Below are 20,223 nucleotides of genomic sequence, written 5' to 3' on the forward strand. Positions count from 1 at the left end.
CAAGCCTGAAGGAGGTCCTCAATGTTGTGGAGTTGCTAATGCTAACAATTAGCTCAGAATCAGAACACTTTATTAATCCCGTAGGAAATTAGGTAGAAGAATAGTTGCTCCAGACAATAGGATAAAGATTGGAAACCATTTCCTGGACACTAAACCAACAACAGCCTTCCCCTGTGGAGAGTCAAAATGGGTGAGTCCATGAAGTTTAAGTGACAGTTACCTGTCAGGTTTTTCAAATCCTAGTGTTTTACCATCTATTATCTTTCAAACGCTAACACTGTCGTGGTATGTGTCTCCGTCTTTCCCCATGTGTCTCCTGATGTCCTCCATCCCTCTTTAGATTCCCATTTTGTGTCTCTTAGCGCCCTCATGTGTCCTTTGTCTGCGTCTCATTTATGTGTCTTCTGTTTGTAGCCTTTCAGGTCATCCCCAGCCCCTCCAATTGTAGCTCCAGCCTCTTTGTCCCCAGCTCGGTGTGTGTGTGCCATTCCCCAGCTTAGTGTGTGTGTGTGTGTGTGTGTGTGTGTGTGTGTGTGTGTGTGTGTTCTTCTCCAATCAGGTCCGGTGTCCTCCCCTGCTCCTTCCTGCTCCTCCTCACTGATTAGTTATTGCCTTCACCTGGTTCTCTCCCCACACACCTGCAGCTCATCTGCCTCCCATTATGTCCCAGTCTATAAAGCCCTGTCTGTTTCTCATTGCCTTGTAGGTCCATTGTTGTTTGTCAGCATGATTTATTCTGTCAGTCTGCCTGTTCCTCTGGTGTTTTTGGATCTCCTGATCATTTCCTGATTTTTGGATTTTGGCTCCCTGCCTTTTGGATTTATTTTTATTTTTGGACTCATCCTAAAATAAAAGGATTTTCTTCATATCAACTCCTGCCTCGTGTCATCCTGGGTATCTGCATTTTGGGTCCAAACAGTCCTCTCAACGTGACAAACACAGGAAAAAATGTGTAGGACACAATTTTCACGTTAACGAGTTACCGATCATTTTCAAAAGAACTGGTAAAAAATTGTTTCTCAGCGAAGGACCTTTTTAATGCAGGATATTACTGCCACTGGAATGACTTAGATCTCAAAACTCACAAAGTCATGACCTTACGACTGATTTGTAGACAGGGTAGCTAATACATACAGATGAGAGACTGACAGAAGTGCTGAGGACTAAACACCAGCGGAGATTCACACAGTTAACTGACTTATAGACAAATAGCCTTTGTGTTCGTGCCCACAGAGTGTTAATCTGAACACTCATATTAATACAGTCTAAAAGTTCAGACCAGCAAATCAAATTGGGTATTTTCAATGAACGAGATGCTGCTAATTAAAGACTAAACAATAAGGTCTAATGACATCTGAGCCACCAGTTAATTACACTGTTGTTTGTGTGCAGACGTCTTTACGACTGGGGAATGAAGAAGTTATATCGCTATCAGACACAAGCTTTGTTGAATGTTAATCAGATGGAGCAGGGACGAAATTTTGATTTCAGAAGTGGGGGGGACACAGCAGGCTTATGCGGATTTGGGGTGGGGGGTGTTATGTAAAGACCCCTTGACACGTCACGTGCCCATCTCAATAATTTTTCCATCCTCAATATATATATATATATATATATATATATATATATATATCAAAGTTAAAAAATTTACAACTCTATTATTATTTTTATTTATTATCATTATTGAAGTGCAGTTTTGGCTGTTGACAATGGATAGGCCATTGTATTTATTGTTTTGGGTCTTTTTTAATTGTTTTTGGTGCAACATTTTCTAACAGGGAGTGAGATTCCTTTTTTATTTAATTTTTGCTTGTTATTTTTATTCATTTAGAAGTTCTGGTTCTGGACATTTCAATGTTAAATGAAGGTTTATTTGTTGCATTTTAAAAGGTGTACTTGCATTATTATGATATATTAACATTATATTAGTGGTTATTTTGGTCTAGATAATGTTGACAATGATATCGTTTATCATCAACAATTTGTTGGACAAAATATCGTCCAGCAAAATTTGTTACTTTCCCAGGCCTAGTCAAAAGTATAAAAATTATTTATACATAAACGGTCCCTCCTGAGATCTGGCCGTTTGTTCATTTGCTGTGTTAGAGGACATGCTGAACTAATGTTTTACACATGATCATCACCCTAACATTTGAGTGTATAAAAACATATTAAATATGTTTTTTCCCTTAAAAGTGTTTAAACAGTTGTTGCATTTCAACACACAAAAAATAAATGGAAAAAATAAGATAAATCTAATGAAAAGTGTACATCTTTGACATTAAGCTTAAAAAAATCTGTTGACGATGATGATACTGTTCATTTTTCAGAGCTTTTTAATGTGAACATATACATTGCAATAGATACGTTTACAATAAAGTTAAATGATAAAAGTTTTGAAGTTACACTTCTACTACTACTAGTAATAATAATAAAAAAATAATTATAATAATACGAATAAATTGTGTCTGAGGAGTCAGTTATGTGGAGGAGATGAGTTTGTAAAAGTTAGTTTTGAGTATGTGTGTGAAGGAGGAGGTGAGTCTGAGCTTAATGCAGGGGTGTCACATGTTCCAACTTACGTTTTGACTTTGAAAGAAGTCTCTTATCACTTTTCGTTTTCTTGACATGCTGCCTCCTGGCTGTGCCTAACTACCAAAAACCCAAAAATGAACACTTATTCAAATGTTATGTAATGGAAGCTGAGCTGAGCTCTGATATTACACAGCGTCTAGTTGACGATGTGACTCAGTACCGGTGTTCCCTAGCGGCTCCAAACTAGCAAAATAACGTGAGCACGTTCTGACTGTTTACAACTTGAGTGACAGCAGCAACAGCCAATAATACGTTAGCAAGTATCAGCAGAGCCAATAGATTAGCTTTTGGGTGGGTCTAATAGGAAACCGGTTTCCGTTTCGGTCCTAGTGCTCAACCAAATCCATTTAATGGAGCGTAACATTGTTTTTGGACGGAAAAAAGTGCAGGGGACCAAAACTGCCTTTTGAAAAAGTGGGGGGGACATGTCCCACCCGTCCCCCCCCAAAATTACGTCCCAGAGATGGAGACCCAGTGATGTAAGCCGAAAACACGGTACTGTTCCCAGTATGACGTTGCTTAGAGTTCAGCAGCCAGGCTTTCTAAAATCAGCTTCATCTGAAAAAATAATGATAATAAGAGAAAATAAATGTAAAAATAGACAAATCTGAGTTTGTTTTGTAAGAAACATGTTTGATAAGACAAATGCACACATGACACACCAACACTTTTTACCTCTGGCCATGTGATGTGTCCGATGTATCGTCCTCCGTCAGTCACAAACAGAGTCTGAGCTCCAGCTACATTCAGTAAACCGTAGGCCTGAAAAGACACAGATATAAAACCTTCTTCTGAAAAACCCTATTTTTACTAACCATGGATTTGATGAATTGGTCATTCAATGCGATTGATAAGATTTTTTCAACAATGAGAACGGAGCAGGGGGCTCCCACATGTCCACAGGGGACACACCCGGTGGGGTATATGCTGGATTCCTGGAAGGAGTGGAAGATCATATTGCCTCAGCCAGCTGTCCATTGAGGATATCGAAGACGTGTGGATGTTTGGCCTGATGATCACTGGATTTCTCCTGATTGGAGTGGGAGGATATCTGGTTTTCTGGAAATTTGGGAAGACGGGAGTGATTGGAGGGCGACCCGCAGCCACTGAAAGCACCGTCCGTGTTGAGACTTCTCAGACTGGGACGTCACTCGAGGTGAATCGTAAGCTGGACAATGTTCTAGCTGCGATACCGGTATTAGTGAGCAACATGGATGTCATCTTGGAGGGAGTCACCAGACGGTATAGACAGGTTTAAAAACTCAAAATTGGCTTCACTGAAGGACTGGAATGATCAGTTTAAAGACTGAAGGCAGAGAGGAAAATTATCTCAGCCTGACCCAAACAAATTCTTGTTATCTGAATCTGACGCCCTAGCAGCCTTGAGCGGCAAGCAACAAACCCCCATGAAGGAATGCAGACAGATGCTGTGAAAACCCAACCTACCCCCCTGCCTTCGGATTGGTGGACTTCAGCCTGGCGAGGTCATCAATCTGCAGGAGTCAATGTGCTCTTCGCTTCTCCCAAGATCTCCCTCCCACCTGTGACTGTACAGCAGATGAGCGCCGTAGATGGCTGCTCTCGTTGGGGGAAACAGGATCCCAGATCTCCCCCCCCCCCCCCCCCCCCCCCCGCCTTCCTATTGGAGTCTCATGTTATGTTGTGTTGTCTGAAGTCTGTTGTATATTTGTTGAGGTGTTTTTTGCAGAGCAAAGCTGCCCTCCTGGTGGGAGGGTAACTGTGAAGTGCCTCTTTTTCCCTCTGCCTGAACCAATCCTCATGTAACCCTCTTATCTCTATTAAGGTAGCGCGACTCAGGTTGCGAATGACCACAGTCACCAATTCTTGTCATGTGTTTTGCCCATGTCTGTGTGATCTCTGAACTGTGTGTACTGAAACTCTAATTTCCCTCTGGGATTAATAAAGTATTGATTGATTGATTGATAAGATCTGAGACTAAAACGATTTAAAGATTGTCACATTTGAATTTTTGCTTACTCAATGTTGTGGTTGAGGAGAAAAATGCATTTGTTAAATTTCTCAACCAATTGTGGTTCATATTTGGGTTAAAATGAGGTGAGTTGTTCATCAGTTTCCTGATTGTAAGTTTCCTCTAAGCTTCATGGAGGGATGCTGATGCTGCAAGTAATTGTCATTAGGCTCATTGTGCCTTGCACAAGCACCCTTTTGTCATATAAACATAATTTTAAACACAAAGCAGCAGAAAGCTTCTGTCAGCACACACACACACACACACACACACACACACACACATATATATCTCATCTAATAAATATTGATGTGAATTTTTCAGAAGGTGAGATGGCTGAAAACGTAATAAACCTGTTTTTGTAGAATAAACTTAAGAATTAATATCATGATGCATGATTAATAAATATGTATAATAAATTATACAGAAAACTGGTCAAGTCATGGCACAAAAAATATTATATAAGCTAAACCGCAGTCTAATTCAGTCACTTATGCCGCTTCCTTTGTCTGCTGTACAGGTTAGTGTTTTAGGACCCTTTATAAGAACTGAGTTCAGCTATTTACAGGCCTTTGGATATTGCCAGATTGCCAGGCTGAGATGCAAGCTTAACAAGCTAACTGATGAAATGAACGGGTCCTTGAAAGACAAAAGTGTGCCACTTCCTGTTTTTATATGAACTGAGGTCAATTTCCTTTAAGAAAAACCAATGAGCTGTAACCATTTTCAAAAGCTGCCTAAAGTATTTTGTAAACTGTTGACTCTCTTGTCTCTAACATCAGTTGAAGCTACTTTTTGCATCTCCCTACCTCCTCAACTGTGTTGTGAGGTGATAACAGGGTGGAGGTCGGGTGTATAGTGCAGACTTCATCCAGATTTACTTCCAGCTTCTGCACAGAAATACACAACAACAACAACAATAACAACAACAATAATAATAATAATAAATACTCCTCCTTGAACCGTCACCTTATCGTTGAGGAGGAGTTTGAGTGCCCTAGTGATCCTAGGAGCTATGCTGTCTGGGGCACTTTGTGCCCCTGGTAGGGTCTCCCATGATAAATTGGTCTAAGGTGAAGGGTGAGACAAAGAACGGTTCAGAGGATCTTTCATGGATGTAAATTCAAAGAGTCGGAGTACCCGGCCAAGAGGGTCACCGGGGTCCCACACTGGAGCCAGGCCTGGGGTTGGGGCCCATGAGCGAGCGTCTGGTGGCCGAGATACTTAAACACCTCAAGTGGAGGAGTTTAAGTATCTCGGGGTCTTGTTCACGAGTGAGGGTAGGAGGGATAGGGAGATCGACAGGCGGATTGGTTCGGCGTCTGCAGTGATGCGGACGCTGAGCCGATCTGTCGTGGGGAAGAGGGAGCTGAGCCAGAAAGCCAGGCTCTCGATTTACCTGTCGATCTACATCCCAATCCTCACCTATGGTCATGAGCTTTGGGTAATGACCGAAAGAACGAGATCGCGGATACAAGCGGCCAAAATGAGTTTCCTCCGTAAGGTGGCCGGGCTCAGCCTTAGAGATAGGGTGAGGAGCTCGGACATTCGGGAGGGACTCGGAGTAGAACCGCTGCTCCTCCGGATCGAAAGGAGTCAGTTGAGGTGGTTTGGGCATCTGGTCAGGATGCCTCCTGGACGCCTCCCTGGGGAGGTGTTTCGGGCATGTCCTGCCGGCTGGAGGTCCCCGGGTCGACCCAGGACACGTTGGAGAGGTTACATCTCCAATCTGGTCCGGGAACGCCTTGGGGTCCTGCCGGAGGAGTTGGTGGAGGTGGCCCGGGAGAGGACGGTCTGGAGCTCCCTAGTTGGGATGCTGCCCTCGCGACCCGGACCCGGATAAGCGGAGGAAGACGACGACAACAAATAATAATAAATGATGATGATAATAATTCACATCATGAAGTTTCCATTTCTCTTTTCATATTTTCTATAATGAATCCCCGGCTGAAGCTGTAATCTATAATGTTTTGATAGGAAGCATTGATCTAAAGGGTTTTTTGTGTACTCCCATTGATGTAAAATACAAAAAAAGTTTCTAAGTCAGTGAAAAAGCATTTGTGTATTTGTTTTCTAAAAGAGATGACATCCTCTTTTACCTGAGTCTTACAGCGATGCAGGAACACCTGCAGCTCTGATCGAAGGACAAACCCCAGCAGAATCTGGGATTCTTTAACAGAAAAAAAAAGAATGAAGAAGTTTAAAATTTCTTCCACAGTCTAAGCTACAGTTTTAGATTTAAGAGTAGCGATCAAAGGTTTATGACTCGTAATGCATCCACATGATTGCTGCAGCACTCGGATGACTGACAATTTTCAGAAAATTGTCACCCTCTCACACAGTTGAATAGCTTCAGTTTGTGGAAGGATTTTCAGTGTATTTACACCTTTATTACACCTTTTTTTCTTTTTCAATGGTTTAAGACACTGTCATGTTGGTCCGTTTCACCATTATATGTAACGAATTTCTAAGACATTTTATTTTTCATGCCTATATGTTCCTTTGCTGTAACCTTCTGTGAGGAGGCAGCACGATCCAGCTTTACATTGGTTTGCATACCGTGTGAGTCCACCACAGGGATTTGTGCTTCAGTGCTGGTGCTGACAGCACACTGAACCTCCGCTGGCCCAGCTGCTTTCTGGAGCTGCACTGATCTTACTCCCAGAACCTGCCCAATGGGTGTGGAGGGAAGTCTGCCAAAAACAGCACTTTTAAAATCAGCCAAGCCTTTACAACAGGACAAAACTCTATTATGCATAACTGAGCAAGAAAACAATGTTCCTTTGTAATCAACCATTATTTTTGTTGAAGATTTAAAACGTTGACGCAGTTTCAGGATGTTAGAAGCAATGGCGACATAGTGTAACTCGCGGTGGACGTTTAAGGGTTGCGGACCCTATAAACGTCACTAAAAATGCTACTTTTGTTCCTATTAAAGTGATTTCAGTAATTTAACACATTTTGACAGTTTTATTCTTCAAAATATGGAATAAGTTCTGAATTCTCCTTTAGAAGAAAAAAAAAACTGATGAAAGCCTTAAGTGGGCCAAATCAGATTTATGAGGTCAATGCAGTCAAATCTTTTATTTTCTTAATCTTAAACCTGAATGTCAAACAAAACAGTTGTGTAATCATCACATTTAACTCCACTCTCGTATCCTTCATTGGCAGTTAGTGTGAATATTCTTTTAAAAACTGAGGATGAAGAAAACAGCTGATCACACTTCAGAATGTCGTCGTCTCCTTTTGGTGCTTATTTATTGTCCCCAGATCAAATTTGATGCTGATGTTGAGAAACAGAAGGACGCGTTTGTGCTACGGTCACTTGTTTTGTGTAAACCACACTTGGAAGTGTACTTTCTGCAAAAGTAGGTAATTTCAGTACATCTGAGCTACTTTATGAACAAAATGTTCACCAAGTCATCCTATCATAAACTCATGAAAAAGAAATGGATCCAGAGTCAGAATATTCATAGTGCTATGGAGGAGAAAAGACACCTCAAACAATTTTAATGGCACCTGTCAACAATCCTCACACCAACGTCTGAGTGAATTTATTCCCTTGTGATGCAGAGTGCCATCTTCAGACTTTTTGCTGTAATTTAATGCTATTTTCTCCAGTTTCTGTAATTCTGTTTCTACTCACCGAGGGCACGCCTTCTTCAGAGACGGCAGGTGTGGGAGCTTCTTACTGATGGAGAGGGCGTCGTAAAAGGATGGGCGGTCCCCAGACTGTGCTAAGGCGTTAGCCACAAGAGTGGAGAGGAGGATGGGCACAGCGTGGCTGAACTGACCCGTTAACTCTACAGCTAGGAGAGCCGGGGACAGAGTGTGAGTTACAGCACCAGAGAAGGCAGCCGCTCCTGCATGGGAGACAACAGAAATGAGTTATGATGCTATTTAACTGATTTTAAGGGGATAGGTTAGACCTAGGGAGGATGAGCTAAAAAGTTTTTAAAACAACCCTAATAAAACAAAATCATAGTGATTCTTTCAAACATTATTTTACGAACCACACGATCCAGTATAAAGCACTTGAAGTCAGTCTGCGGTCTGGGGGTCAGCCATTGACCCAAAAGTGATATTTGCATTTCAACAGATTTAGTCTTTTGTCCTTCCAGCAGACTGATGTAGACTGACCCTTTAACCACTTTCAAGTTCAGATTTTTTACTGATATGTCTGTTTTAGGCCATTTTGAGTATTAAAAACGAAAAAACATCACTATAAAAATTTTTTTTTCATTTCGTATCAGATGGATTTTACTTTGGCTCCACTCTGCTAGAAGGTTATTCTGGCAGAAGTAGTATAAAAAACCAGCAGGAAATGCCCCGGAGGAAATATTAGCGATGCAATTTGTTACAACCCCAGGGGAAACCCGCACACCTTCCTGCCATCTTTGCTGCGGTTCAGCTCTGTTATTTTCTTGTTATTTTCCTGTCAGGTTCAGCTCCATGCAGTGAAGGCTGCTGAAGGCTCCACCCAGCTGCTCCCCATCAAGCTAATCAGCCGCAGCTGCTACTTAAGGAGCTGCTGAACTCTCAGCAGAGAGAAGAGTTGGTGGAGATGGTTCAGTCAGAGGAGTTGGGATTGTGAGATTGATTCAAGGTATGTAGTAGTAGTAGTAGTAGTAGTAGTAGTAGTAGTAGTAGTAGTAGTAGTAAAAGTAAATGGCCTGTATTTGATATAGCGCCTTCTAGAGTCCTGGAACCCCCCAAGGCGCTTTACAACACAATCAGTCATTCACCCATTCACACACACATTCACACACTGGTGGGGATGAGCTACGATGTAGCCACAGCTGCCCTGGGGCGCACTGACAGAGGCGAGGCTGCCGAGCACTGGCGCCACCGGTCCCTCCGACCACCACCAGCAGGCAACGTGGGTTAAGTGTCTTGCCCAAGGACACAACGACAGCGACAGACTAAGCGGGGCTCGAACCTGCAACCTTCCGATTACGGGGCGAGCACTGAACTCCCGTGCCACCGTCTCCCCATGTAGTAGTAGTAGTAGTAGTAGTAGTAGTAGTAGTAGTAGTAAGCCACTCTAGTTAATTTATTTGGCTCCAGGCTGATAACAGCAGTTCGTTTAGCCCAGGGGTGTCAAATTCATTTTAGCTCAGGGGCCACATTGAGGGAAATCTAGTCCCAAGTGGGCCGTACCGGTAAATTAAAAACAACTTCATTCCTTAGTGATTCAAGAGCTTACAGATCACATGGCTAGATCAGTTTCATGCAGCACTTAAAGTATATTTGACTCATTTTACTTTATATCTTTTAACTTTCACCAGTGCATCAATATCAAGTCACATCCTGAGTGGCGGCCAACTTCAGGATGTGATTCATGTTCTTGTGTGAGCCTTGAGCGCAGCTTTGTTTTATTTATACTCATTACAGAGAAAAGTTGCTCACAAAGATAAGTTTATTTTCACTCTACATTGTAAAGTATGAAAATAAAGTTTACACAACCATCTTGCGGGCCGGATTTAACCCGTTTGCGGGCCGGATCCGGCCCACGGGCTGTATATTTGACACCCCTGGTTTAGCCTATAGCTGTTTTCTTTTTAGAAAAGAGTGACTTTGAGTTAAGCTCTGTTGTTAAGGTCAGAGCCCTTATAGTTAAGGACCTTTAGTGCAGGCCTTTAACTTGGTCTGTTTTAGATTTGAGCTCGGGTACGTTTTGTTTAAAAGGAATTTTATTCTTTTACCCTTGCACCATTTTTGGATGCTCTTAAGTTAACCCAGAGCCTAACATTAGAAATACAGCTTCCTCTCTTAGTTTGTCACCCCTGTGGTTGTAATTTAAGTTATTTAGAGAAAGATAAGTCCAGAATGGACCTTGTGTACATATTTGGTTGTGGTATAGTTACCCCAGTGGCACAATAAATACTACTTGTACCATCAGCTTGCCGTGAAAAACCGGTAAGCATATCAATTGGCAGACTCCTAGTCCTGTAACATCTTCAGGAAAAAGTCTTTAAGCATTGGAAATCCCTCCCAGACTCCAGAGGGGGATGTAAGACGAATATCATTCCTAACACGTTTTAATGACATCACATACTCGCCCACTGCACAAAATGTCTTAATTCAATGATAATAGATATTTTTCCATAATTCTTTAGTTTTCTTGAATGCATCACTATCCTGTACATGTTGTGGCGAGAGAGGTGGAGGTGATTCGGCAAAACAAAGAGGATACGAGCCAATCAGATGTAGAGGGAGGTGGGTCTAATCTAGTAGAGGCCAAGCTGGGGTTCCACAACCGGGTAGATAGGTTTGTGTTGGGGTTCAACTTTGGAAAAGCTGAGCCACTGCTGTATTCTGCACAAATTAAACTACACTTATAGGAATCACAGAAGAACTGATCAAATACCAGCAAGTGCATATCCACCGGGATTTACAGATGTCCACTGATGTCCAAAAATCGTCCCATTGGAGGACACAAAAACGACTCCTTCACCGAGCAAACGGCCCAAAGCCGCTCCTAAAAGAGACGAACTTTAGATGCATTTTATATTAAGGTTGAACTTGAGTCACTTCAGCATTCTGTCCCATCACTCACCGTAGATGAACACTGGCATGAAGTACCCGGCTGGCTGAGGCAGAGTGCAGGCGAGGATCAACATCCACATCTCAGAATCAACAACAGAATAGCAGACGGTTACAATCCCCTCAGCTCTGCTGACACCTGCACGTCTCCCGATGACTCACAGGCTCTTTGTGTGCAGGAAGGTGTTTGTTTGTGCGGCTCCAGCCTTTGGACTCATTCATATTGAATGATTTCCATTTCACATTTACGTGCAGTAATAGGCAGAACATCCAGAGTAAACTGATCCTAAAATACTGCACTCACGTAATTAGTGTATTCAAAGTGCTGTGCTTTACAAGTGATCAGAAATTGCTTTTAGTGTGTTTACGTTTATTTGTTCTGATTGGCTCCTAAACACAAGCTGCTGCTGCTGCAGCAGAGCCATTTTTCCTGCAGTGTGCTGCAGAAACAGTGTTGTTTGCATCTGCAGCATTGTTGAGCAAACATCAAATCTCACAAAACATTTTTACTCTGAAAGGTTAACACAGCTTTTGTTTGCTTACTCTATTGTGAAAATGTTGATGAACTTGCATAAAGGACGAGTCAAAAAAGGATGACAGCAGAGCTGTTTCAATAATTGACCTTTCAGGTTTTTTTTACCTTCATGAGCAGAAAGAAAGTCAAAGACAGGAAAATGGAAGTGCCCGATGAATGCCACTCCAGCGATGGATCTAGTTGCACAGATGCATTATGGGAGCTCCACTGCCTGCTGTCCAACAGGGAAGTGAGGAGGTCCTTCATGGTGTACTGATTAAAACAAAAATAACAACCTGAACATAAGTAAAGGGAAAATGATCTGAATGAAAACAAGGAGACTTTCTTAGCTTAGCTTGGAAACAAAACTCTCATTAATGTTCAGAATTCAGTTTAAGCCTCGAGGTGCAAACACAAGTTTTGTGAGAAATGTTTAAGTTGTTCAGAAATCCCTTTACGTTCAGGCATAGTTGAACATCTATGTGCATTTTCTTTCTTTTATGGAGGAAACTGAGAAAAGGCAGAAAGACCCCTCTGGGTTTAGAGTGAGTTTTTGCTCAGTTCAGTGTCTTGGTCAGAAGTGGTAGGATGGAAAGAGAGCTGGACCCAGGGGCGGCGTTAGGCCCGGCTACTTGGGCTGAAGCCCCGGATCTAAATCATGGAAGTAACATGCAGTACCAAAGTCCAACAGAGAGGGAGCAGCTGGCAGTAGTTTGTATACAGCCTGCCTGAGCCTCCACCACTGAAGAAGAAGCCCTTCAGCAGCCGGCTTCTTCTACACTCTCTGCCTGAAACGCATGAGTGAAGATGGACATAAGGACGCTTTTTAGACCAAAAGTACCGCAACAGAACCCCAGCTTTGATGAGACTGGTGTTGACTCAGGTTTGTGAGTCTTATTTGAAAATATTTGTTGTGCTGCTGTTTTGCCTAAAGTTAGCTTATCAGGTAAAGTTGTTGGAGAAAGAAAGGGAATGTTTACGATCATCTCACACTAAACACTAACAGGAACAATACTCTGCCCTGCAAATGCTTAATATGTAGCTTCAGATGAAAAATTATGTGGTACAAGTCATATATATGATGTTGACTAGTGTGTGTCACGTGTGTGTACGCGCGTGTGTGTGCGCACGCGCGTGTGTGTGTTAAGCCCCGGATCTTCTTCAGTCCTAAATCCGCCCCTGGCTGGACCGATCAGTAATGAGTGTGCTGCTCTGTTCTGTCATGGCGGAGAAGGAGCTGAAGTGAAGAAGGAAAGCTTTTAATTTACTGGTCCATCTGTGCTCCAGCCCTCAACAGTAGTCAAGAGATTTGGATCATGACTGAAAGAACGAGATTCTGGATAAGTTTCAGAAATTAACTTCCTCCTTATAGACTTGTCTGGCTCAGCCTTGGAGATGAGGTGAGGGGTTCAAACATCCTGGAGAGACTTGGTGTAGAGCAGCAGTTTCTCCATTAGGAGTCAGCTGAGATGGGCCCCAGGGCAGACCCAGAGCTTGCTGGAAGGATGAAATATCTGCTACGGTTCTGAAATGCCCGGGGAATCCACCAGGAAGGGTTAGAGAAAGGGAATGGGGAGAGGGGTTGATGGATTTCTTTTCAAGGTCATGACCTAACCTTAGACATGTGGCAGAAGATGGATGGATGGAAATACAAAAATTTGCCATTAATCAAGAATACAATCCATGACTTGAGGAAAGAAATGACTAGACTCCCCCAAAACCATTTATTCTATTAAGTAAGGCTTAACCTCGTTGAACGTGTGTGCACAGGCACCAAAACAACAACTGACTGCTCCTTTAACTGCTGCTAACTCACACCTTAGAAGCCATGTATTGACCAGCAGAGTGAGGAAAGGTCAGCGATGCCAGACAGAAGACCACCAGGCCGGAGTACAGACCCTTCCTGCAAAAAGGTTTACACACATAATGGGCATTTGGGTTAATCCATGTACAATTTAACGGAAATAAATAATTTTACTGCTTTGTATGTGTTAAAGAAGAGGGCAATCAAACAGAAAGCAGACTTCTTATTCCTAGGAATTCCCAGTGTGTGTAAAAGAGGCTTAAAAGTGCATTTAGTCTACTCCTCGTCGCATCGCTGCAAGAAGCCTCACTCTGTCGTCAGCATCTTAAGCACGACTGTGTTTGTTTTGGTAAACTTCAGGATCCAGCGATGACAGAAGAGGTAGCAGCAGCTCACAGCTCCACACAGCAGCCTGTTTACAGACAAGAACACAATCCAGAACAAGAAGTCAGCAGGTTCATTTTAATTCAGGCAGCAAACGACGTTCGGAAGTCATTAGAGTCGAGGAAGGCCAGGAAGTGAGGCGAATGATAAAAAAATAAAGAACTCTGAATACTAATTAGAAACGGAGGGAAACACAGCAGAGCGACTTCCTCATATTAATATGAAAACCAAATGTCAGTTTTTATCAGAGACAAAGACAAACAGAGGACTTGTTTAACTACGCAGGAGGTGTCGGTGTGAACTCACCCCAGAAGAACAAACAGCAGAATCTCCAGTGGGTGAAATGGTAAAGCGGTGGGGAAATTGGTTTTGAACAACGCCTGAAGAGTCTCTGTGGATGCAAAATAAAATTTGACTTTGGTTTTAACCGCCTGTATAACATCTAATATCGCTGCTCTTTATTGGACCGAAGCTTTAATGAAATTCACAGTCAGCTTTATTAGCTCTGCTTTGCTGAAGGTGACATTTCCAATCATTAGGAATAAATGGGCTAAATAGGAGTGTTGCCTTAAAGTATAGGACTCCGTTTAAAAGGCAAGTCACCCCCTACCAGATTCTCACTCAACTCCCACTTCCTGTTTGAAAAATGCAACAAATGCTGTTGCCTAGCAGACCGAGAGGGCGGAGCCGCTAACAAATACACACACTCACGACATTGTGACATCATAATCTACCATCTAACATCATAGTGCACCTCTTAGCCAATAGCGCTGGCAGATTTAAATTCAAACGCAGTGCTGAGTTTTTACCTGACAACGGTGCAACACTGACAGTTTTAGGCAGAAAATTTAAATTTTAACTAAGATGCACTAAAGTGCCGAATTATTGACTACACGTGTCTGCAGCACGATCAGACACTCATCTATATAGTTTATCGGCAAAAAAATGTTGATTTGAAGTGACTTGCTCTTTAAATCTGCAACTAAAAAGTTATATTTATCAAAGATTGCATTTGCAGAATTACGTAAAATCGTAGAAATGAGTGAAGCATGTGCAAATTGTTGCCAGTTAGTTTCATTTTTGACTTTACTTTTTCTCCCTTTGGTTGGATTTGTCGTGGACTTTAACGTGGACCTGTTTGCTTGCTGACCGTGAAAGGGGGAGTGGTGATCAGTGCAGCGGTTACCTCCATCTCTGCTCCACATGGAGAGGAGGTGAAAGGTCAGAGCGCCGCAGGTGGCCGAGAAGAAACACGGGCAGTAATGCCTCAGGGCAAAGTGAGAGCACATGACCTCCACACTGAACAGTACACCTACATCACAAAAAAAAGACAAATCAATTACAGCGAGTTTGAAATGATAAACACTTCAAATTGTTTTGAATCTTATCCTACAAAATATAGTTTGAAGAGCGAAAAAATAAAGATATAAAATATTTGCTCAAAGGAGGAAGATGTGCAACAAAAACTGTTGAGAAGATAGACGTGAGAGCTACGAGTATAAATGAAATGATGTCCTGGTTGTCAGAGGTAAATTAAAGACGTAAATATATTGATCTTATATTTCTTATATATTTCTTATATGTTCTTATATTTGCTTATCTCTTAATTAATTAATTAATTAATTTTTTTTTTCTATCTTACCTTCTGCACCAAAATAATGCAATTTCCTAATGTTGTGACTTGGCACACATATGGCAATAAAAACTTCTGGTTCTGATTCTGATTCTGATCATGAGAACTAAATAAGATATCAATCATAATTAAACACCTTTACCAGAATAAGAATGATTAATTATGATCCTGCAAAGATTTTCTCTGTTTTTGCTTTATTATTTCAAAATAAAATGTTCCAGATAGAAAAAAAATAAAGTGCAGATTTAAGATTACAAATTTAGACAAACACATTGTCCGTGTTGCCCAGATGACTAACCCTAACTTCTGAATAAAGCACCTTTTGCCCCAGTAAATGATTTTGCATTCGTCTTCTGTAAGCATTTGTCAGTGATGATGGTAAATAATTGAATATCATCCTCATTTCGTGACCAAGAACATATCAACGTACTGGAATAATGGCGTTTGAATGACAGTGCCCCAACTGTAACCACAAAAAGATTAATATGCAAATCATGGAGAAAAAAAAAGGTCTTACAATTGCCAAAATGTTTCCTCAAACACATGAATATGATTTTAATTTAAAGTTAACACAAGCTCTTTATTTAACTGCCCGACAGGTGTCAGTATGAATCGTGCAGCTCTGCTTTATTGAAGGGCTGCTCTTCCACACACAAACCCAGGCCCATCAACCCCTTTCTATTGGACGCAGACACGTATGGTGAGAATTTCAAGCAATCTATGTAGTTTGACGGTTAAAAACAGGGCAGGATGTGTTTCTTTTTTAGATATTTTAGCCTGACGGGATTTCTTAACTGGTCTGGTTAGGCCTGTAACCTGCTGGTGGACCTGAACTTATCTTTCCAAATAATGCAGTTAATCACTGTTAATTCATGATTCATCAAAAGGTTTACTCCACATAAGAATTGGTTGGTTTGGATAGATTTAGTCTGAAATCATGAAATCACTGCATTCTGTATTTTCTTGGGTTATTTTAGTCTGAAATTGAGATTTGTTTACTGATTTGAAAAAGATGTAAGTGTGAAAAGCAGAAGAGAAATCCATTTCCATAGCTCTTCACATCCATAAAATCTCCTCTGCCTGTTTGATTCTTGTGCTTTTTGTCCTTTTCTGAGTTTCTCACCACTGACTGGCGCTCCAAAGCAACTGGCCACTCCAACTCCAGCAGCTACTGCCAACATTCCTGTGGCTCCTTGCTCCTGGAAGATGTGTTCAGTTTTTTGGATTAATGCTGCCTTTTTCAATACCTTTAATTTGATGTAAAATAAGAATGACATTTACATAATTTTCATTCACTTCCATCATTGTTTGGTTGTGAGACCAGAATTTTAATGCTAAAGAAGCCCAAAATACCTGCTTGAGCCCGTGCACCCCCCAACATAGAAACCTTTCACACGTGCTCCAAACACAACCACAATTAACTGCATCATGACAAATCGCTCTTCATGAAGAAAAGAAAGAAAGAAGAGTCCCACCCCTTGGAAAATATAAATACAAAAAAATAAATATTCATTCATTTTACCTTCTTGCCACCTTGTATGAAAGAGCAGAGGTTGTCCAGGTAGGCTCCTACCATGGTGGAGAGATGCACAAATGGACCCTAGTTTGGGAGACAAAGACCTTGAAGAAAGCAGTAAAACAAAATTCTTTGCATCCCAAAAAGGTGTGCTGAATCATTTCTCACCACTTTGCCAAGAAAAACAGTGGTGCCAGCTGCCAGTGTGCAGATAAGGCCCAGGAACTTGGTAAACAGGTGTGTTAGAGACAAGTAATGGGGCATTTCGCTGCCAGCTATCATGGTTCTGACTTCAGGTATCCCAGAGCCTGAGCAGAAACACAACATGACTCAAAAGGTATGAAAGCAAACTTGTCAAATCATCTTTTAATTGCTTTTACACACACACACACACACACACACACACACACACACACACACACACACACACACACACACACACACACACACACATTTGTATTTCTATCATAGTGAGGACCCTCCATTGACTTCCATTCATTTTTGTGACTCCACTATGCCTAACCCATACCCTAGCCCTAATCATAGCCAATGCTGATCTATTCCTAACCCTAACCTTAACTAAAACTTAATTCACACCATACCTCTAAAACCAACTAGTAAGCTTCTAAAAAAAGTGAGGACCAAATAAATGTCCTCATATTAAAAAATTGTCCTCACATTAGGAAAAATGGTCCAAATAGTCCTCAGTATGTTGTATGTACAAGAAAACACACACACGCGCGCGCACACACACGCACACACAGACACACACGTTTGTATTTCTATCATAGTGAGGACCCTCCATTGACTTCCATTCATTTTTGTGACTCCACTATACCTAACCCATACCCTAGCCCTAATCATAGCCAATGCTGATCTATTCCTAACCCTAACCTTAACTAAAACTTAATTCACACCATACCTCTAAAACCAACTAGTAAGCTTCTAAAAAAAGTGAGGACCAAATAAATGTCCTCATATTGAAAAATTGTCCTCACATTAGGAAAAATGGTCCAAATGGTCCTCAGTATACAAGAAAACACACACACACGCACACACACACACACACACACACACACACACACACACACACACACACACACACACACACACACACACACACACACACACAACCATGCACCTATACAGAAAAAAACCTGAGCATGAAACAAAACAACCCCCCTTGCCCATGGTCATGCAGCTGAACTTGAACACACCTGTGGAATAGGGACAGATGTTATGGGAGAATGTTGATGCAAAAGCACAGAGGCATGCTGGGTAAAGAGACCAGCAAAGGAACTGCAGCAACACATTTCCCTCCAGGTTCAGAAAAAGCCACTGGTGAGCTACAGGTGACACGAGAGAGAACAATCACAACTTCTTTTATGTCCTTAGATTTTTTTTTGTTTTGTTGTGTTCGTTTACCTTTCAATAATTTTGCCACACTAAGGTCCATCAGAAAACTCAGGATGGCGGTCAAAATGCCCAGAGCAGCATAGCCGTACCACTCAATCCCACACACAGATCCCAAACACGTCTTCAGCTTCAAAAGCCAAGCTTTAAACACAAAAGCGGTTAAAACGGTTTTTCGACACACAAAAGGAAAGGAACGATGGAGGTCAAAGTAAAATGCCACCGATGACGATGCTAAACCACATTTCTACTGCGTACTGAGATTTATGCTAATTTATGGAGCTTTCAAACATAATGCTAGACTGCGACTGAAGAGAGCACCACACCTGCAAGCTCAGACTCAAAAAAAAGGTGACAGATGGAACACATTCAACTCTTCAAATCATTTAAATGAATTACACAAAGAGAGGGGGAATTCAGTTCTTACCAAACATTAGAAGGTTACTCTTAAATAACCAGAACCAGAGCTATTAAAGAGATCACATGTGTTGAATATCATTACTTATTAACTGTCAGGCAAAAGAAATAAAAATCTCAGTAATTTTCCAGGTGCAAGCTTTTTTTTGAGAGTGTTCAAACAGTGAATCACTACTGATCACATAAATATTTTTGCTCATTGCTCTGACCTTTAACGGTTCTACGAGGTCCTCTGCATGGTTTCCTTGAATCCAGAAGTAGAGGATTCCCACTGCGAGATGTTCCTTGAGGAATTTCTATCTCCAGAATGCTTTTCTCCTCGTCGGTTCCTCTCTCAGGAGACCCATCAGAGTTCATCATTTTGTCTTCAAAACCAGTTTAATTTGACAAATATAATCCCAGATAAAATCCTAAAAAAATAGTTACATATCTATGGCATGTAAACTCACCTTTTTCTTGTTTTTGAACATTTAAATCCATTTTTGAGATGTAATATCTTTTGTTCCTGTGTGGATAAGTTGGTACCTGGGTGGTAAATGACCTCTGTTGCATTATTTGCATAGAAATGATGGAGCAGTCACAGCTCAATGCGTAGCTAATATTCACTTCTTGGAGGACGTTGGTAGGTGACCTTCATGAGTCCAGACTGTAAGACTCTAGTTTTGAAATACATTTTTAAATGACCTTTCTAAATTCATATTATCAGTAATAAAACATTTGCACAATCGTTCATAATTTAAGTGCAAACACTTTAAGTCATACAGGATAATTAATCTGTATACAATGAGCTTTACTTTGGCTTATTTTTGTGAAATTAATGTATTAGAAAATGTAATGGTGGGCTGTTCTTCATCTGAGAATTTATTTGGGTAATTCTGTGACCTTGGTTACAAAACTGAATCTATTTCCTTAATTAATTCCTGTATGCACATTTTATGAGTTTTGATATGACACTGCCAGGGAAGCATATTGTTGCCACCCATTCAAAATAAAATAAATGAGGTTTCCCCATAAAAATCTCGCCATGTCACATTAAAGTGTGAAAAGTTGATTCATCACACATCATATTTACACCATAAAATTATCATCAAAACAATAAAAACTTTTCATATTTAATGTTAATGATATGCTCTTTGTATATTTGATCAGTTGTTATAGCAATAATGTGAACATGTCTGTTTTATATCTTAAACAGTGTTTCATATATTAAAAACATTTTGTAAGGATATGAAAATATCCCATTATACCATGATGGCTTTCAACTAATAAACCTTTCACATTATAGTATCATATGGTTAGATGTTATTTTGAAAGTTGGCAGCATTATAGATTACATTTGTAACTACTTGCTGTAAGTTTGTGTTGCAAAAGTGAAGCAAAGGTATCCTGTCAGGAATTTTTAAAGCATAAA

General features: G+C 41.0%; 1 protein-coding gene across 1 annotated transcript; it reads right to left on the bottom strand.

The window, feature by feature from the left end:
* Positions 1 to 2,318: 2,318 nt before the first annotated feature.
* Positions 2,319 to 20,151, bottom strand: clcnk (chloride channel K). The gene is made up of 20 exons (XM_054745757.2): positions 19,262 to 20,151; positions 19,022 to 19,177; positions 18,408 to 18,539; positions 18,200 to 18,328; positions 17,151 to 17,290; positions 16,989 to 17,066; positions 16,590 to 16,665; positions 15,020 to 15,145; positions 14,140 to 14,224; positions 13,760 to 13,861; positions 13,464 to 13,548; positions 11,772 to 11,918; positions 11,145 to 11,214; positions 10,956 to 11,066; positions 8,232 to 8,448; positions 7,145 to 7,278; positions 6,685 to 6,755; positions 5,395 to 5,475; positions 3,271 to 3,357; positions 2,319 to 3,153 (listed from the first exon to the last, which is right to left on the bottom strand). The coding sequence occupies exons 1-20, from the start codon at positions 19,371 to 19,373 to the stop codon at positions 3,115 to 3,117; spliced, it is 2,178 nt and encodes a 725-aa protein (XP_054601732.2). The 5' UTR covers positions 19,374 to 20,151; the 3' UTR covers positions 2,319 to 3,114.
* Between the last annotated feature and the right edge of the window lie 72 nt (positions 20,152 to 20,223).

This window comes from Nothobranchius furzeri, chromosome 15 (genome assembly GCF_043380555.1).
Source record: "Nothobranchius furzeri strain GRZ-AD chromosome 15, NfurGRZ-RIMD1, whole genome shotgun sequence".
Lineage (NCBI taxonomy): Eukaryota > Metazoa > Chordata > Actinopteri > Cyprinodontiformes > Nothobranchiidae > Nothobranchius > Nothobranchius furzeri.